At 41.2% G+C, this 21431-nt stretch overlaps 1 protein-coding gene across 3 annotated transcripts in view; it reads right to left on the bottom strand.

Annotated features, from left to right (window-relative positions):
• The window catches only part of GRID1 (glutamate ionotropic receptor delta type subunit 1), an 898770-nt gene that overhangs the window by 219908 nt on the left and 657431 nt on the right, over window positions 1-21431 (bottom strand). For all 3 annotated transcript variants that reach the window (XM_074999453.1, XM_074999454.1, XM_074999455.1), the window contains exon 5: window positions 5233-5286. In XM_074999453.1, coding sequence (XP_074855554.1) covers window positions 5233-5286 — 54 coding nt within the window. The remainder of the gene's footprint in view (window positions 1-5232; window positions 5287-21431) is intronic.

Here is a 21431-nt window from a genome sequence, read left to right as displayed (position 1 = left end):
GTGGGTCTTACCCATGAAAGCTCATTACCTAATGCATAAATTGGGTAGTCTTTAAGATGCTACAGAACTGTTTGCTTTTATGAGATCATTCAAAATTACATTTTTCCCTAAAAATACACCCCTACCTCCAACTTATAGCTTTTGACCTGCAATTTTAAACTCTAAAATATCTCATATGGAATAAGCTACATACATGACATTACAGAAATACAAAGTGTATTTTTTAAGGATGGGAGGATCATCATCAAATGGTGATTAAAAGTGTGAAATATTTTCCCGAGTACATGGTTTGTTTTATTGAAAGGCTTTATAAGGTAGTTTTCCTTCCTCTTCTGGCATGTTCCAAGTCCTACTGAAGCAAATTAAAATACTCCTCTTGATTTCAGTGGAAACAGAATTGGTCTCTGCCTTGAAGCTGACTGGAACCCTTTTGAACCCATCAATGACACTCCTAAATTGAACAGAGGGGTGACTAGCAAAAGAGTCAGGTCATTACAAAAGCAATGCAGCCAGGATACTGATCTGAATTAGAGCAATGTAATTCAAGGCCAGTTCTCTGTTGCTCTCAGACTTGGTGATGTTTACTTATTTTAAAAGACTAAAGTAAATGGGAAAACAGAATTCAGACTCCAAAATTTAACCTCAGCCCCATAGAGTCAGAAACAGGGACATGAAAAATAAACAAACATGCATTCAGTCACCAAAAATGATAATTAAACAGGTCTAATTATAGCAAACTGGCACCAGACACTTCTTATGAATTAATCAACACTGTGTACTCATCCACACTTCAGCAGAGTACACAGATGGGCCCGAGTCATGCAATTCAGGTCTGGATTGAACATGAATGCATTTGGGAAATGGCAGGGAAGGGAAATGATTCTAGGGATCCAGGACACCATTGTTTATGCAACAAATAAAGCATTAAGGGCTAAATTGTAAAATCCTCATTGATAACCAGGTACTCTCACAAGTCAACCCATTGCTTACAGTGGGAACCCTTAGGTCACTGGCTGCTCACTCTTGCTAGCAGAGGGTTTAGAATCTGCCCCAAGAATATAAAAATGAAAGAAACACTTCTAGAGATATTTCATTTCTCTGAAGTCTAACTAATCTCTACAGTGCAAATCAGTTAGCTTAGACAGTTGTTCCAGTCTTCCATATGAAAATAAGGTTTGATCAAGACTTTTACAACGTGCCTCATGCCAGCATACAGTAGAGCTCTGTGTGATTGCAATATGTACATAAGGTGTAATTCCAAAAGATGTCAAACACTCCAGCCCCAGTTTCTCAAGGCACTTAAGTACATAGAATCATAAGTCTGAAACTGACGTCAGGAGATCATCGAGTTTAACCACCCCACTAAAATTTAATCCATGCTCAACTTTCAATAGCTTCACTGGTGCACTTGCTTATGTGTTTAGTTTCATCAGCACCTTGCAAAATTAAGTCCAAACTATGGCTAGACTGTGCTTAGTCCAGTGGAGGGCAACAAAAACATGTAGGAGGCTGGAACACATGATTTATGAGGAGAGACTGAAGGATTTGGGCTTATTTAGTCTACAGAAGAGACGAGTGAGGGGTAATTTGATAGCAGCCTTCAACTGCTCAGTTATGAAGAGGATGGAGAGAAGCTGTTCTTAGTGGTGACAGAACAAGGATCAATGGTCTCATGTTGCAGTGAGAGAGGTCTAGGTTGGATATTAGGGGAAAGTTTCACTAAGAGGGTAGTGAAGCACTGGAATAGGTTATCTAGAGAGGTGGTGGACTCTCCATCTCTATAGCTTTATAAGTCCTGGTTTGACAAAGCCCTGGCTGGGATGATTTAGGTGGGATTGGTCCTGTTTGGAGCAGGGGGGTTGGAATCAACCTCCTGAGGTCTCTTCCACCACTATGATTCCTTGATTCTGCAGTGCAGGCTTTGTACTCTCCTGGGTTCAGGAGACGCTTCTTACTACTGCCCTGTGGCTTACCCCCTTTCTGCACTGGCAGTGGAGCTGGCTGGCCATGATCTGGAGAGTAGGCTGAACCCCTCTTAGGGAAGCCTGGCATGCTTAATCCTCTGCAGCCTCAGTGTCTTTGGATGTCTCATGAAAAAGTGACTCTTCATTAGCCTCAATAGGTGTCTTTTTTGATAAAGGCCCCAGAGGGCATATTACTCATGGAATAAAACACACTACAACAACAGCTCCAGTTGCTTCTAAAAACTGGATGCTGGAGGTGCATTAAATTCTAGATTCCAATCAGAGACTCATAAGCACATGTTAGTGCATATCCAGGGAATGGCATTGCCTCAAGTTTCCCACTGACGTCTATTGCAGATTGGTATGCAGACAGAGGGCATGAGGTTCTCTTATGTTATGACCACACAGCCAAGCTATTTCAAGATAACAGCTGTTATTTCTAAATAACTTGGATGTTGTCTACACAATGCACGTGTTATATTGAAAAAAAATCAAAATAATGTGTGCATTACTTCCAAATCGGCAAACTTCATTCCAGGAGGAATGTCACCTATTTCAAAATAACTGTTTCAAAATAGGTGGTGTTAACACCCGGGATAATGTTGATTTTGAAAAAAAGCTATTTCAAAATAAGGACTATTTCCTGTCTTAACAGCAACTATTTCAAAATAGATAAAAGCTAAGTGCTATCACAAAATACATTTTTGTATGTAGCAGCCATACTTCAAAACAGCTATTTCAGAACAACAATTCCTGAAAAGCTTATTTCAAAATAGGGTTGATGTGTAGATGTTGTCTTACTGTAAATACAGGTATAAGCACAAAGTTTAAATACGCACAGATGTATGCTCATGTAACTGAAATTAGAATCAAGCCCTAAGGAGTCAATAGTGGTAGGACAGAATACATTCATAACACCTTCAAATCCATATGGGTGTTCAAAATAGCAACCAGTCCACAGTACTCCTGAGTGAACAGATACCTAACCATTCCAAGTAAAATAGAAGAACTGTGATATTTTTTGCACATTTAGCTTGCACATTGTGGATCCAGAGTTTCATGGATTTGTGCTATTTTATGGCTTTATTTTTAACGCAGTTGGATTTAATAGAGTCTATGAGGTCTTGCACCAATATTTATCACTAAGTATTTATGCCGTTATTTCTCCCTGCAAAAACAAGTCCCCATATTTTATTCCATTACATGGGAATTCTAATTTGTTCTTGTCTCGTAAACAACTGATTGATACTTTAGTTTTGCATTTTGCCAGCATGGCTTCCCATCCACCTCTAGCAGCAAAGGAAATGCATGATTGGTACTCTCAAGTACGAGCAAACTTAACACCTTTTGGAGATTTCTGTGGTGTTAGTATTGATGATGTTTTGTCTATTTCTTTACAGGAATTTAGATTTACATTTTATTGAGTGAATTTTAACGTGAACAACAAGAAGTGTCCCAAACAAAATCACATAATAAATGTGGTGGGAAACATTCAGTGTGTTTTCTTCATGTGAATTAAATATCACTGTACTGTGTGTTTTGCTGATATATCCACTGGGCCATTACAATAAATGACAAAGTAGGACACATATAAATGTAAAATGGATAGAGATGAAATTCATAAACCTTTGTATACCGAGATTTTCTTACCTATCCCCCATCCTATTTACTTATAGCGACAAAATGCATTTTATAGTTACTGTTATTAGATATGGTGGCTTTAACAAAAAAGTGTATGTTAGATGCAAAGAGGAAACTCAAAGTGACCAAAGCAAACAGTACAAGTTGAACCTCTCTGATCCAGGACTCTCTGGTCCAGCAACATCTGTGGTCCAACAGGATGGTGACGGGGCTCTCTGGTCCAACAACATTCATGGTCTTACTCGTAGGACCACAGATGTTGCTGGACCAGACAGCCCCAGCCACAGAGGCTGCAAGCAGTTGCGTATCAGCCAGTCTAACAGCAAGCAGCCCCATTAGCTGGGTGCAGAGCCTCTGGGACCCAGGGCAGTGAGTCCCCATGATCTTGGAAGCAGAGCAGCCATCCTTGTAGCAGGGGTATGGACCTGCTGCCACCCATAGGCAGGGAGCCCTGGCACCTGGGGGTGCAGAGCTGCTACTGCCTTCAGGAAGGGAGCCATATCCAGGGCTGTGGAACTACTGGCAGCCTACAACACGGAGCTTCTGGGAGCCAGGAATCCCTCTGGTTGGAGTGAGGTAGCTGAGAGTGGCCTGACGTGGACAACTTAGGTCCCTAGGGCACCGGACCAGGGTGGTCCAACCTACAGATAAATTTGCTGTTGTAGGTGTAAAATAAAAATAAGGCAATGAACTTAGTCACTTTTTCATTTAAATATTTACAACATCATTACCGAAGAACACAAATGTCTGAACTAATGAAAACAACAAGAAATCCTGCAGTACCTTATAGACTAACAGAATTTTTAGAGCATAACCTTTTGTGGGCAAAGACCCACTTCATCAGATGAATATCAAAGGTCTTTGCCCACAAAAGCTTATGCTCCAAAAATTCTGTTGGTCTATAAGATACCACAGAACATCTTGTTGTTTTTTGCAGATACAGACTAACACACCTATCCCTCTAAACTAATATAATTTCTCTTAAGCAATTGGAGAGGTATAAGATTATATTGGTATATCAATGATGCCAGTGTTTACAGCTTTCCTGGGCAGGGACTGTAATTTAACGTATCTCTGTACTGATTCAGAACGGAACCTCTTTGTGTTAACACTAAACAAACAATAGTCTTTACAATACAAGGTACAGATCTTCTCCAAAAAGGCATGACACGTAAATTCACATTTTCAAATGATACTATTAAGGCAAAAGATCAACATAATTCTGTAGTAGAGACAGAAGACATATTGAGTTCATGTTGTAGTAGGCTAACGATAAAAATTTTTATACACAGCCTCTCTGTTCTTTATTGTTGCCAGTGGTTTCTGACTGCCAGGTGAGATGAGGTGTCTTTTGAGCAGCTCTCTTTCCCTTAAAAAGCTAATGGAACGGATCACCATGGAAAAAAATGAACAGGTGCTATTATACATAATGGGGAGTTTATTTCAGTATTCAGCCTTTGCCAATCCAAATCAGAGACTAACTAAGAAGCCACACAAACTGAATTCTTGTATCATCCAAAAGCAATATGGAACGCATGCACCTGTTTAAATGCATGGAATAAGAGGAACAAAGGAAATGCAAGAGTTAATACTAGAACAAAATTAGCTCTTCCCTTGGCTCTCTTACCTCATTTACAAAGACCCAGTGACTATCCTTTGAAGCAAGATTGGTTTCCACAGCCTACAGAGAAAAAAATAAATACATATTCAAATAAAACAGTTTGAAGATATTTCAGTTATTTTATAATTTCCAATAAAAGAACATTATTAGATAATTCATTATGACATCTGTTTCCTTTGCACAGTTCCCTTTATTTATACTGCTGCTACTTTGCTGAAAGTCATCTTATCTCTTCTGATTTGAGTATCTGTAACAGAACAACCTACATTTGCACAGAGCTGCAGCAGAGCTGTGCATCACCGCCATATAGAAATCTATGCTCAGATGAAAAAATAGAGTTCTTGGATCCACGGTTGCAGGGAAGAGAATGAAATATATCCCATGGAGTGCTATTTTTAAACTTTCTGGGGTGATATTTCTTGAGGCTACCGGTAGGATGCTTTCAATATTCAATAGGTCTCATTAACATGCACAGTTAGCTCACTGTCCAGCTGCAACCACTAGGTTAGTAATATACTGGGTGAAACTCAGAGCAATGCAGAAAGCCAGCAAAAAGTGTATGCATCAGGTAAGACTTCCCTTATATTTTACGCAAGCCTTGTGCTGGCATGCTGCACAAGGATGAATTTCACATGGTACGTATAAGGATCAATTTCTTATTATACTTATAACATCCCCATGTAACCGCACTGGAGAAGTCAGTAGGCTCACTAACACAACAGCAGGTTGTGCCTAAATGTGATGGGAAACTGAATGGAACGTCTGACCAATATGTTCACACAGTTATTTTTCTAACGAGCTCTGCTTCTCTCCTTTGGCCAGATCACATTCCAGAGGTAATGGGGGTCCTTTACAGCTGCAGTGACTAGTACACTCCACCGTGTGTCAGAAGATCTGTAACTAGTTGCCATAGATGTGAGGCTTGTACAATCTGGAAAAATTAATCATGTTTCAAAACATGTTACCTAACATATGCTACTTAACACATTTGTAAACACACGGGCTAGGGTTACACTAGCAACAAACAAAATTCATGGAACGTGCACAGACAAAATGCATTTTATCGACAGTCTCTGGACAAAACACCCTACTTCTGCTGGCAGTGTTCTGCCTCAAAGCTTTGAGGCAAAATGCTGCTGCCGACAGATTCTGTTGACAAAAAAGTGTGTGGCCAATCTGGAGGGGCCTTCTCTTGACAGACAGGACATCCACAACAACGGGCAGGACACATCTGCTGGCACATCTGCTGGGATTCCATCTGCTTCTTTTGTCAAGAGAGCAGCTGAGCAGTCCAGCTTCTTTATCAAAAGAGCTGAGCACGCTCCCAATTGGCTTTTGTGTATGGCCACACTCTGTCAACAGAGCACTGTAGTGTAACCATAGCCTACGGCTATGTCTACACAAGAGGAGTTTTCTGAAAAAACTAGGCTTTTGTCGAAAAAACCCATGAAGCTTATACACAGAAAACGTGCTCTGTCAAAAAACTGTCAACAAAACCCGGCACATCTGCTGGCAGCGTTGTGCCTCTCCACACTGGGGAATAACGCCTTTGTCGATAGTTTCTTGTTGACTAAAAGATTATGTAGATGCGTCAGGGCCCTTTTGTCAAACAGACAGGGCTTATGGTTTGCTGGGCAGCCCTGTTTGCTGAGGTTCCAGCTGGTCATTCTGTCCAGAGAGAGGATTGCTCTTTTGTTTCGCTTTTGTGTGTGTATGTGATCTGTTGACAGAAGTTGTGCTAGAAGATCACTTCCAACAGTCACTTCAGTCAATAGATGCTCCTCAGGTAGACATAGCCATAGTGTAATCAGAAATGTCAGTGTTTATAAATGTACTCCTTGACTGTGGTCAAATCAGGTGAAGTTGCTAATGTTATTCATATACTACCTACCTACTTAGTAGCCTTTAATTGGGAGGAATACAAATTCTAAGAAAGCTAATAGCTGCCAATAAAAAAACACAGTCATAATCTGAGGTGACCCCAACCCCACCTTTTCCATAGGGAAAGCCATTTCCCAGCAACAAAGACCATGGCACTGAATCATTTGTAGAGAAAGAACCATGAGCTGTCATACTTAGCAAAGCAGAACTAAGGAATGTTCAGTTGCAGATTTATCCACTGGCTCCATTTTGAGGGTGAGGGTATGTCTATACTATGCTACTATGCTGCATCTGCCACCTTTTTTGACAACAAAATACTTCCATCCCCTGTGAGGTGGTGTCATGCGTCTACTGTCAACAAAGCAGCGCTCACACTTTCACATGCCATGGTATAACGCTGTCATTCATGGGTGGAGAGGGTTTTAGAACCCAGCAATGACAAGTTTTGTCACTCAAGTGCGAGTGTAGACATAGCCTAAGCTGCAACAATGAACAATTTACCTCAGGAAAAAAACCATTTGAGGACTTTAAATAACAAGAGACAGGCAATTTAAAGCTAATATCCTTAACTGCCTGTGCAGCTTGGCATCATTCAAGGCAAGAATTTTAAACCTGACTCTTATGTCCTTACTTAAGCCCCTAATGTGGTGATCAGCCAATATCTCCTCCTGAAGTGAATGCAAGTTGCTGGATGTGCCACACATTAAGTGAGTATATATGAACTTAGTTTTGGAATTGTCACTTTGGAGGCAGAGCTCCTATGGCACAGAGCACTTCCACACCCGGACATTTAGGGAGAAACTGGGGGTTTTAACTTTCTATTTCTTGGCTGTAGGAACCACAGTCCCCAGCTTATACAGCACATAGGTGCAAGATAAGATGTAAGGAACGTGTCCAGCTAAGGTGCTTCTGGTAGCACAGTTCTTCAGGTATTATACTGCCAATATGGATGCCTTAATTAACCTTAACAGTTATTTGATCTGCCAGAAATCTTGCAACATTGTTAAAGCTGTATTATTTAGATGCACTTTTTCCTTCCCAGAAAAATCACACATCATTCATTTTCTCATGGAGCTATTGCAACCAGCCTCCCAAATAACTTATATGAAAGCGATTTTTTGTGAGTCAGATCAGAAACCCAAGTCATTGCAGTGATTGAGAAAAAAGCACTGCCATCTATTGCGTGCCACTGTTCTGCGCACAGCAAGGTTCATGATCTTAAATACATTATGGGATTCCTAATGGAAAAAATGTTAGGGTACATACAAAGTTACTCATTCATTTACATACTGTATGTGAGTGTTGATTCCTCATAAAATTCCCAAAGGTATATTTGCCATTCAAGACTATAATGGCCTACGGCATTTCTATAAAAAAAGAAAAGTGGCGTTGGAGATGAATAGTGCACTGGAAATGATGAAATCTCCATCTTTTCTTGAATTTTGCCTTAAAAACTACAACACAATTTCTCAGTGAAAGAGAGTCTGTGAGACCAATACCGTGTACCCTTTGTTTCACCCCATGAGATTTTAACGGCCGATTCTGTAATATCCTGAAAACATAGATTTATAATGCAAATAATGATCTACTATTCACTGTGGTGCATAAAGGGCGTATCTGGAATGACAAGCTACTAAAGTCCAAATACATGTGGACATGTGCAACACAGCTTGCAATTTCTCAGTAGTAAATATGACACTGCTTTGGCAGCAGAAATAAGATTGTTGGATTTTCTTTTGTTTTGTTTTTGTTTTTTCTTTCTTTTCTTTAAAGTGAGCATTCAGTCCTGAAAACCAGTAGTAGTGATCATAAAGAAAAGAAAATATGATGCGTAACAAAACGCAGTCAAGGAGAACTTCCTTTTTAAACAAAGGAAAAACTAGTGTTTGATTTTGCATTTGTTTTCCCCAAACCAAAACTTTTACTTTTCTTGACCAGTTTATCTCACAACAAGAGGTTTAATGTCAAAAAGCCACACCATAATTATTGCACTCATGTCCTGTGAAAAAAGGGAGATATTTGCCATATTTTTACAAGTATTATAGGCTCTTCAGCTCACCTGTTTAATATTATCCTTCTTTAGGCTAAATCTCCCCCACAGCAACTTTGGAGCGTGAAACTTCAAAGTCCCATCTTGCCTCTAGCTGCGAGTACTTCGAAGTGCCCGTGCCACTCCAAAGTTGCCGCAGGGGAGATTTAACCTAATGAAGTGCTGCATATGCACCTCAGCACTTCATTAGTAATCTCCTAACACCCTAATTTCCATATCCCCTTCAAAGTTGGGGGCTAGTCTAGACACAGCCATAGAGTCCTGTAAAAGCAGTTGGTCTGAAACAGAGCAAAGGCAGCGACACTTCCTCAAGCTTTGAGAAAACTGAGGGTATATCCACACCACCCAATAGATCAAACTGGTCAGGATCAATCTTCCAGAGTTTGATTTCGCATGCGTGGTGGGGATGTGTGAAATTGAACTACCTGGGGTTGACAGTCACTGAGAGGTAAAGGGTTCTGTGTCCCAGTAACTGTCTCCTGGTTCTTCAAATCCCCTCATAGCATATGCCTAGCCATGGTATATTTAGGTGCATTTCAGTGTTACTCTCAAAGCAACATTTTATGCAACACGTTTTAATATTTTCAGTGAAAAAACAGGACACACACTTTCATCAGGAACTTAACAGAGTTTAATAAACCTCAGTCAGATCTAGCTCAAAATGTTTCAGCTCATTAGTACATTTATATATTAAAAAAAAATCAGCAGCTTTGTTCTAGATCTACATGTACAGGAAAGCATAATAGGACTTGTAACAACAGACCAATTTCAAACAGAGATGTAGGCCATGTTTGGAGTCTGTGACAGCAATTAATTGGATGGTATCAAAGTACACCTGTATACCTGACAATCTTGTATAGGTCTTGGGTACAAACGACTAGAGATAGCAGATACGAAGGAGTGAACTTTGGTGGGACATATGGTTTCAGATCTCACTTCCATATGTAATATATATCTAGTGACTCCAAACAAAAATATGCAGCTCATCTCTTGGAGCAACTTGCATGCTTAAAAGTTCCTTGCCCCCAAAATAATTTCTTATAATACTTTTAATTCATTAAAACATTTTTTTTGCATTTAAATAAATCTCTCTTAGTTTAATATCCCCTGCAGGGCACATTGCATTTGGTGGTTAATAGAAGAAAATAAAGAAAAAAGGAATCTTTCCTAGTTTCAGTGAGGAAAATGTTTCTGGTAATTAAGAGAAAAAAGCAACCTATTTTGACCTTTCTTACAATGGTTATAACCTAGGGATAAATAGTCCATATATGTTTTTCCTCCGAAGCATTAAATGGTGACAACCCATACCATGCTTTCCCTTTCTTGTATATTTAAGCACACATATGTGCACACAGACCTGCCAACAGGGGAGGGGGGCCAAGAGGGCATCTGCCCCAGGGCCCAGCAATTCAAAAGGGCCCAGGGCTCTAGTTGACAGTGCCATTTCTACAGCAGTGGTGGAACTAGAACACAGGGCCCATTAAATCACCAACAGAGCCCCAGAGCATGTGCTCCAGGTGGAACTGAGGGGCTGGGGTGGGAGTCGCAACAAACTCCAAGTAGTGCTAAGAGGTGTCATTCCACACCTAATCAGCAGCAACACAAAACATATGGCCAAAACACTGTGTTGATTTAGAATTTGTGCGGTTCTTCTGCTTTTAATTCTAGTTATCATTATAATGTCTGCTGCAAGATATATGAGTATGCATTGTATTTTTAATTTACCAGAAAGATAAATTGATAACTCAGATTAATAAATAGTAGTAATATTCCTTTATTGCTTTTACTGCACTAATTCCTAGGGGCTTTTTCATGCTAGGGGCAGTACAGACATCAAGAAAGAAACAATTCCTGCTCCAAAGTCCTCAATATTTAAAGACATAACTAAAGTTTAACAAACAATGTGGGGAAAGCAGGAGAATTTGACTGGGAAGAGTCAGGAGATCACATAATTACAGAAGTTAGTTCTCGGAAAAACTAGATGGTTACTGGAAAAAGCTTTTCCTATTATAAATAAGTATGTGAATGCTTACTATGTGGAAGTGTTTTAGATATAAGCATATATGTAAAGCTAAAACAGGCAAAACAGAATATTTTCTAGCCTAAGGACTTACCATAAGAGCAGCCATAATGTTCTTGCACAATTACCCTTATGGAAGGGGCACTTGCAATTATGCTACTTATTTTAAATTTAATTCAATACATTGGATTAGAGCGTGGGAGGAGATGGGGTGCCAGGTACAGGCTCTGGCAAGGAGACACTTTACTAATGGGGCTTTAAACCCCAATCTATGACGTTACACAACACTTTACCCATCATTTAATCTTTTCAGATCTATTCTATCCCTTTAACATTTCAAACTGCTGTCTGATTTAAATGAACGCAAAGGACACTAATCTTACTGCAGCCTCACACAGGCTCACTACTAATCTGTTTCTACTAAAAGTACTGTTTTCACACCCCAAATAAATGTGTATACACATAAATTTTAATCAGATATGAGAATCTGCTCATCGCAACGAAAGCATAATGTGTTTCACGTTCACTAGTAGTTCCATAGGGAAGCTGTTTCAATTAAACAGTAGGGAACACAAAACTTGCTTTCACCTGTTTTGGAATTCGAAGACCCTCTACCTATTCCCTCCTCTGGACACACATGTCAAATTCTGCCCTCAGTTACATCCATGCCATCCCACCATTTTTAGGCATAGATTTACAAAGAACTAAGCAAAGCTAGACATCAGCCAACATACTATATGTGTGTGTTTATACACATCAGTCTCAGGGCGTGTTTTCTCTACATGGAAGATCAACCTGGTCAGGGTCGATCTTCCAGGGTTCAATTGTGCGTGCCTAGTAAGGACACACAAAATCAAACTCTTAGGTCAGCACTCGACTCCTGTACTCCTTAATATCTTGAGGAGTAAGGGAAGTTGATAGGAGAGTTTCTCCCATTAACCTTTCTCTGTGAGGACAGACAGGTAAATTGATTGTAGATAAGACAATTCTAGCTAAGCAATTGTTGTAGCTAGAATTGCATATCTACAATTGACTTTAATGTCTAGTGTAGACCTGGCCTCACAGATGCATTCCATAGACAGAGTCACACATACGCAGTTTTCTTTCACTGATTTTTAACTTCCCTAATGTTTGATAAAGTTATTTATCATTTCAGCTAAAAGCATTGATGTCACAAAGCTCATATGTTGACCCATATTTCCACAAAGACTATAGGAATAGGTTTGAGATCTGGTATCGTGACTCAGACAAGGGTTTAGTTACAATATCACCACTTGCAGCCTTACCATCTGTTAGAAACTTGTTAATAAGAATGGTACTTTAAAAAGTATTACAGCAACAGGGTAGAATTAGATTTGATTGCTAAAAGATCTGTCACCTCCACCTGTTTTTTCCTCTCCAAACAGTTTGCATGCTGGAAAAGTATACCGCAATTTTATTTAAAAAATTCAATACATCTAAACAATTTCCAGTCCATCCTATTCCCATAATCTCCTCTAGGCTACATCTACATGGCCAGCTGGGCTTTTGTCAACAAAATTTGCGACATGTCTACACAGTTAAAGCGCTCGGTCAAGACTTTTTTGACAAAACTCAGCTGTCAGCTGCCAGTGCTATACTTCTCCCCGATCAGGTACAATACCCCTGTTGACAGTGTTTTGTCAACAGAGTGCCCGTGTGAACACTTCTGTTTTGTCAACAGAGTGCCCGTGTGAACACTTCTGTTTTGTCAACAGAGTGCCCGTGTGAACACTTCTGTTGACAGAGAGGGCTTCTGGCTCTGGGGGCAGCCCTGTTTGCAGAGCTTCCAGTCAGCCGTTCTGTTGAGAGAGGGCAGGGCAGGCAGCTTGATCTTTCAATTTGCTTTTATGTGTGGACATGATCTGTTGATAGATGTACTGCCAAGGTTTCTCTGTTGATAGTGATTTTGTCGACAGAGGCAGCCCGTGTAGACATAGCCCTTGTGTTTACAAACTTAAGGGCAAATTGATTTCTGTCTCAAGGAAATGCTTCTCTGCTAACTTCGACACCCACCTTCACTGCAAATTGTTTTTCAATTATATTCATGAAACAAACATTTTAGTATTTGTAAGCATTCTAATGTTGCTATTTTTGCAGCATAATCTCATCAATATACACATTGGCTACGTCTACACGTGAAGCCTACATCGAAATAGCTTATTTCGATGTAGCAACATCGAAATAGGCTATTTCGATGAGTAATGTCTACACGTCCTCTAGGGCTGGCAACGTCGATGTTCAACTTCGACGTTGCGTGGCACCACATCGAAATAGGCGCTGCGAGGGAACGTCTACATGCCAAAGTAGCACACATCGAAATAAGGGTGCCAGGCACAGCTGCAGACAGGGTCACAGGGCGGACTCAACAGCAAGCCGCTCCCTTAAAGGGCCCCTCCCAGACACAGTTGCACTAAACAACACAAAATACACAGAGCTGACAACTGGTTGCAGACCCTGTGCCTGCAGCATGGATCCCCAGCTGCCGCAGCAGCAGCCAGAAGCCCTGGGCTAAGGGCTGCTGCCCACGGTGACCATAGAGCCCTGCAGGGGCTCGAGAGAGAGCGTCTCTCAACCCCTCAGCTGATGGTCGCCATGGCGGACCCCGCTATTTCGAAGTTGCGGGACGCGCAACGACTACACGGTCCCTACTTCGACGTTGAACGTCGAAGTAGGGCGCTATTCCTATCCCCTCATGGGGTTAGCGACTTCGACGTCTCACTGCCTAACGTCGAAGTTAACTTCGAAATAGCGCCCGGCGCATGTAGCCGTGACGGGCGCTATTTCGAAGTTAGTGCCACTACTTCGAAGTAGCATGCACGTGTAGACACAGCCATTGACATTAAAACACCCATGTTTCTGATTTTTCAGACAAATTGAGAGCAACAAAATATGAACCTAATAAGCCTATAATTTTAAAATCTTGGTGTGTATTTGACTTATGATATCTCATCTGATTTCTATTATCCTATCAATTTATGGAGTGATCTACAAGAGAAACTCTCATTATTACTAATGAAATTTACCCACGCCTCAGTGGCAAAAACAACATATAATATACATTGTATCATTTCTGCAGAATGACTTTCATAAAACACGTCTTAGTTTTAACCCATTAATTTCCCACTAAGGGGAAAAAAATCTGCCTCTGAATATTTAGCTTATAATCTGAGTTCATATGAAAATATCCTAAGAAAAAACTGTATTTAGCTGTGTACACAAATGGACTGATACAACGCAATCCAACTTTTGATCCATATTAGGAAAGCACCTGACTAAAAACAGGGTTTGGTTCTTGGTTTCTATGTTGCTTGGTTTTGGTTTTTCAAGGCCCAATTGGCAGGGTGGAGAAATACTCAGCCTCTTTGCTAAAAGCACCACCAGGTTCCCTATTTTAAATCCTGCCACAAAATTGAAGCCTGAAACAATTTCAAAGAAAAAAAAATCCAGCTAACCCTAAACTAAAAATCAGGAGTTAGATTCAGATCATATTTACTTCATAATAAAAATGATTTGTCCTCCTATTATATATGATTGCTACTTTGTCCATTTTGTGCAACCTGTGTATAAGTTCACTGATAGAAATCCATACAGTGTGTAACTGATTGACCAACAATTCTCAGATTGTGGGTTGGGACTCCAAAAAGCTACCTTTTAATGGGGTTGCCCTGGCTGGCTTCGAGCTGCTGGGACTCAGGTTATAGGCCCAGTAGCTGGGCCTGAAGCCTTTGGTCTTGAGCTTTGTCCTCTTCCTGTCCCAGGGCTGTGGGCCACAGGCTTTGGACTTTCTACCCAGGACTATGGGGCTCAGGAAGACTCAAGCTTCAGTCCCGCCCTCCCGGGATTGTGTAATAATTGTTGTCAGAAGTGGTCACAGGGCAAAGCAGTTTGTGAACTCCTATTATAGACAAATACTAAATGCACATAAAAATACAAAAATTCCTTAAAACTACAGAACTATAGTGAGAGCCAGAGCCAGAGAGTAATCAGGAAAACAAAAGCACAATGGGAAATGTAGCTAGCAAGGAATGTGAATGGCAACAAGAAGGGTTTCCACAGGCATGTTAACAACAAGAGGATTATCAGGGAGGATGTGCGGCCATTACTGGATGAGGGAGGTAATCTGGTGATAGATGATGTGAGAAAGGCTGATGTACTCAATGCTTTTTTTGCCTTTCTTCGCAGACAAGGTCAGCTCACAGACTACAGCACTAGGCTGTGCAATATGGGAAGGAGGTAGGCAGCCCTTGGTGGAGAAAGAACAGGTTAAGAGATATTTAGAAAAGCTAGACACACACAAATCCATGGGTCTGGATTTAAAACATCCAAGGGTACAGAGGGAACTGGGTGATGTCATTTCAGAGCCTTTGGCTATTTTCTTTGAAAATTCATGTAGATTGGGAGAGGCCTCAGATGACTCAAAAAAAGGCAAATGTAGTGCCCATCTTTTGAAAAAAGGGAAAAAGGACAAACTAGGGAAATTATAGACTGGTCAGACTTACCTCAGTCCCCAGAAAAACCATGGAGGGGATCCTCAAGGAATCTGCTTTGAAGCACTTGGAAGAGGGGAAAGTGATCAAGAGTAGCCCCCAAAATAATTATTGCCCATAAGTTAAGGAAGTTTGGATTGGATACATGGACTCTAAGATGGATAGAAAGCTGGCTAGATGGTTGGGACCAATAGGTAGTGATCAATGCCTGAACGTCCCATGGGAGGTGGGTTTCAAGTTGAGAGCCCCAAAGATCGGTTCTAGGCCCAGTATTGTTCAACATCTTTATTAATGACCTGGATGAATGGGGGTGGATTCCACTCTCAGCAAATTGGCAGATGACACTAAGCTAGGTGGAAAGGTAGATACACTGGAGGGTAGGAATAGGGTCTAGAGTGACCTAGATAAATTGGAGGATTGGGACAAAAGTAATCTGATGAGGTTCAACAAAGACAGAAGAATCCCAAGCATTGCAACAGGCTGGGTACTGACTGGCTAAGTAGCAATGCAGCAGAAAAGGACCTGGGGATTTCAGTGGAGGAGAGGCTGGATATGAGTCAACAGTGTGCCCTTGTAGCCAAGAAGGCTAACGGTATATTGGGGTGCATTAGGAGAAGCATTTCCAGCACATCTAGAGAAGTTATTATTCCCCTGTTTTCAACAGTGGTGATCCCTCTTGTGGAGTACTGCGTCCAGTTCTGGACCCCCCAGTACAGAAAGAATGTGGATGCACTGTAGCAGGTTCAGTGGAGGGCAAAAAAAACATGATCTAGGGCTGGAGCACCTGACCTATAAGGAGAGGAATCTGGGCTTATTTAATTTGCAGAAGAGAAGAGTGAGGGGCTATTTGACAGCAGTGTTTAACTTCCTGAAAGGAGGGGTCTAAAGAGGATGGAGAGAGGCTGTTCTCAGTAGTGACAGATGACAGAACAAGGAGTAATGGTCTGAAGTTACAGAGGGAGAGGTGTAGGTTGGATATTAGGAAAAACTATTTCACCAGGAGGGTGGTGAAGCACTGGAATGCATTACCGAGAGAGGTGGTAGAGTTTCCATCCCTAGAGGTTTTAAGTCCAGGCTTGTCAAAGTCCTGGCTGGGATGATTTATTTAGCGTTGATCCCGCTTTAGGCAGGGAGCTAGACTAGATGACCTACTAAGGTTCCTTCCAGCCCTAGGATTCTATGACACCCCCTGCACTCATCATGGATGTGTCAGCAACAGCCTGCACTACTTCACTCCACTGAGCTCTGCCCTTCCAGCCCACTACCCACTCAGTACTTCTTCTCCACAGAAGTGGAAAGCAGCCTCTGCTCTTCTGCCCACAAAGAACCAGGGCTCAGGGGGCCAAGACGGTGCAGTGGAGCGGAGCAGAGCAGGCTGCTGCTCACAATGCATGGTGAGAGCACTGGGGGGCTGAGAGGAAGTGACTCCCTGATGCCACCGCCACCAGCATACCCTGCTACATGTAATACCCTATCCGGTTGGTTGCGGAGGGACTAAGAGGGAAGGAGGAGGGCAGAGAATGGAAAGGGTAGGGCCTGCAATGTGTGGAGGTTGCCACACCTCGGGCACTTGGGGGGTAGTGTTGCCCCCCCAATCAAGATGGCTCTGGTCAGACCTTCTCACTCAATTGCATTTCTAAATAGGTTCCTTTTAGCATGTCCTGCAATCACAAAACCTTTTTGAACATTTCCTAATGCATTCTGCCAGTGAGATTCTTTTCAGGGATACAAAAACCCACAGTCCATGCTTCTGCAGACAGTGTTTCTCTTCATGAACAACGTTCAACGCAGTACATGCTGTCCCAGGGAGTTCGTGAGACATCTCTAACATTCTCAGTAGTTCTCGGACCTCTGACAGTCCTGGGTTACCTAGACCAAATTGATGTGGTACCCATTGTGTTAGCTATAAATATTGCCAGACCTCGGAGAGATCTCAGGCTATGAGTAAAACAATAAAAGGTCATATTCAAAATGTATTGGACACCACAAGACTGCATAAGATAAAGGACATATCTTCTGCTGCTCGCTGAAGCTGTAAAAAAGAAAAAAGGAACCCTGGTGCATATGCCCAGGGCTGTCCAACTTTCTGTCAGCTGGGACAAGCGGTGCACAAGAGTTACAACAATGCTCATGTTCCACAGTCAAAACTTAGCTGCAAGTTATGCCCTAGGTAATTTATCCACTAAACTGGGTTTCGCTCTGCCCACACACCTTCAGCTCTTGAGGGCTGCACTGATAACCAAGAGCATGAGTTTCCAAAAATGGAAGAGTATTTATACCCATAATAGAGAATAGCTTTTCGACCACATGAGTTAGTAATGAAAGAACTGAACCTGAACACTGTAGGAAGCAATTCTACGAATTGGGAGAAATGTGGACCTTATTTCTAGATATATTTGCACAAAAATGTTGAGACAGAAGATCTCCCTTTCCCCTAACACATCCACTCTTTTTTTCTCTCCCTTCTTCCCTGTCATTCTCTTCTTCCCTCCTCATGAATCTTTTCTCCTATTTTATTTCCCATTTCCCCATCCTAAATTGTTACCCATAGGTAGTACTGACTGGTTGTCTCTTGTCTCGTCTTGCAGCTTGTAAAACTGAAAAATTATGTAATTCTATTAAATATCCTGTGAAACAGGTGATATTTGGAAACATAATCTATAAGTAATTTACCTGTTTGTACTTTTTAACTGTCTGTTTCTCTGTGAAGTTTCAGATGTTATTAAAGTGCAGTCAGATAAATATTCTTGTGAATTGTTAATCTACGGAGCAGAAAAAAATGCTAAAGAAATAGAATAGTGGTGCCGTTGCACAACAGCACAACAATGCACAGTGCAGAAATGCAACAGCAGCAACCTGGGGGCACAATCAGTGTTTAGCAATAAAGACAAAATGAGCATTTAAATTATTCTAGACTGCAGCAGGGCTGCTAGAGTTAATACCGAGCTGACACTTCTATTAGAAATTCAGACATGAATGCCTCAGCCATTCCAAATTGCATCATCCTGAGACTTCACAAGCAACTTGTCAACTTCAATGCAATTCTTTTTCCCAAACCCAAATGTTTTTTAAAAGATTAAAGAGTTTATTTTTAAAGCAAAAAGGCTAAAATAGCAATCTTTTACCATTCTGATATGGATTACCTACCATAAAGTTTATTGATCATTAAAACCTGATTTTCTTTTTCCAGAGTAAAGAAAGCCATTAGCATAGGTATTGTTATTTCTTGGATGTGGGACTTGGGGAAAAGGGGCATAGATCAATCAAAGGGCTGAACCATTTGGCAAAAAAGCTGGTGACAGTCACTACAGATTGTATGGTTTGAAAAGCTGGTAGTGGGCTATGAGGTGAACTCCTAGCTCCACTGAAGTCAATGGCCAAACTTCCACTGATTTTAATGGGACCAGGATGTCATCCTTGAAGCCCTTCACCTCTCAGAAATGGGTTCAGATCTGTCTGAAATTAGTAGTGACTGAAGGTCATTGTCATCTGACAGCTGTTCCATAATCTATGTTGAATAAGTGAAGAATCTCAGTTGCGATCTCTACAAAAATAGACTTGTGTAGCAGAAAAATGTGTGTGTGTGTATGTGTTAAATTCACAAAAAGAAATGGCAAAAGGCACATATTTTGCAGCAAAAAATTTCATTTGCCTTCTCTTGGGAAAAACAAACAAAACCAAACAAAATCACTTTGGACTTAAGAATAAGAAAAACATATCTTTTTTTTCTCCATGGGTCATATCTTACTATCCCTTTTGGAGACCTTCCTCTAACTCTTTGGTACCAATGAGCTTTCTGACATTCCCTTCTAATATATCATAGTCTATGTGAGATTAAATTTTCTGCCCTCAGTCTTTTTTGTGGTTACATTTCCATTGTCTCTTTTTTCCATATTCTAGTACTGCAGGTATTAACTACCCCCAGGATATTGCCTTTCACGGTAAAGTCTAGTCTACAATAGCAATTCACATTAGTAAGTCATGTTTAAAAACACAATACTTTTGAGGGATGTCGTTATAGCAACCTAACTTCCAGTGTAGACAGCACTATGGCAACAGCAGAATTCTTCTGTAAGCCTAGTTACTGCCTCTCAGGGAGTTAAATTATCTATGCCAATTCCTCCCATTTGTATATGTTGTGTCTACACTAAAGATAGGCCTTGAATAAACCTATACTATGAAGCAGTACCTGTCACAAAGAATCTACATTCTGCACAGATGAGACAAACACAGATATGAAAGTACGGAAGCATGATAATCCCCATTTTAGAGATTACAAACTAAGGTGTTGTGACAGGGCAGTTGCCCTGCATTGGTAAGAGAAAGATTTTAAAATAGTCCTGGGAACTAATCAGGTGTAAGGCTTGTGGCAGCTAATCAGAGTCCAGGAGGGCTGTGTAAAAGAGATGGCTAGCCAGGGTGTACACACTCTTGCTCCAGCTCTGGAGGAAGCAAGACCTAGCTGTCTGCGAGAGTTGGGTACGATGGACAGAGCTGTGCTGGTGAAAGGCAGGGTGAGCTACAGGAGCTCTGACCAGGTAAGCCCCAGGCTGCAGATCGTGAGACAAGGTGTGAGACTACTAGAGTGGTGGAGAGTGAGCCAGGGCAGCAGAAGGCAGCAGGCCAACCCCTTGCCAATGATGAGTTGCCATTTCAGACCGCAGTTTGCCCCGATGCATGAATAAATGAAGACTGGCAGTGGGTCACTGAGGCAAGGTAGGTATAAGAGTTGGTGTTCCCTGGGAGGGGATGGAACTAGAGTATGGGGCACTGTTGTGGGGAAGTATTCTGAGGAAAGTGTTCTGTGGTCAGGAAGAGACATCGATCCTGGTATAAAGTAGGGGACACAGGCCAAAAGAGAGTGCTCTGGGGTCTGGAAGAGCTAATTCCTATGTGATCAGCAGGAGGTGCCACTTTGATGAGTTCTGAGGGATTAAGTAATTGGCTCAAGGTCACAGAAGAATTTAGCAACAGAGCTAAGAATTAACCTTAAATCCTGCAGTTCAATTCCTTAACCACAAAACCATCCTTCCTCATGAAAAAGCTAGATCTCCTCTCTTTTTGAGCTGAGCAGGGGAAAAAGGAGTACATCACAGCAGAAAATCTGTTCTTTCCCCATCACAAAGCTAGGAAAGAGTAAACTATGTGTACGGGTAAGAATAGCTTACATGTATGCAGAGACATGCTGTTGAAGTGCTAGAGAACTTTAACACTAACCCATTTTCAACAAGTGTCAAGTGCGATAGCACTTTTCAGCTATTATTTTGGGGATACCTGCTCTTGCATGGGCACACCTCTGTGTACTTTACACTAGTCTCTATTTCAGAGCTTAAACTAAAAACAGAGCCCTGATGTACTGTGTTTCACTGTAATACAGCATTTGCAAAATGTCTCCCATTGTGTCATGCCTCAGGTTTGATTGTTTTAAATTAATTGCTTCTGCAAGATCCACATTTTCAAAATCATCTAAAAAAATCAATCCCCAGAAAAAACATGTCAAGTTAGTACTAAAAGCTGTATGCATACCACAGTAAAAGATGTAACTCATACTGTGAAGGATGGTTTTGTAGCTAAGGCCCTGGAGTGGGTCTTGGGAAATATGACTGAATTCCAGATCTGTGACCTCTCAAATTTCCGTGCCTTAACTAGTAATTAATTTGATCAAAAGGTGTCAGCATGGAAGTATTACAACTTCCTTTCTCCAGCCATTTTGCTGTCTCTATTATAAACTCATTAGGGTAGATTA

Source organism: Carettochelys insculpta, chromosome 7 (assembly GCF_033958435.1).
Source record: "Carettochelys insculpta isolate YL-2023 chromosome 7, ASM3395843v1, whole genome shotgun sequence".
Taxonomy (NCBI): domain Eukaryota; kingdom Metazoa; phylum Chordata; order Testudines; family Carettochelyidae; genus Carettochelys; species Carettochelys insculpta.
This window is presented reverse-complemented; position numbering and strand designations above follow the sequence as displayed.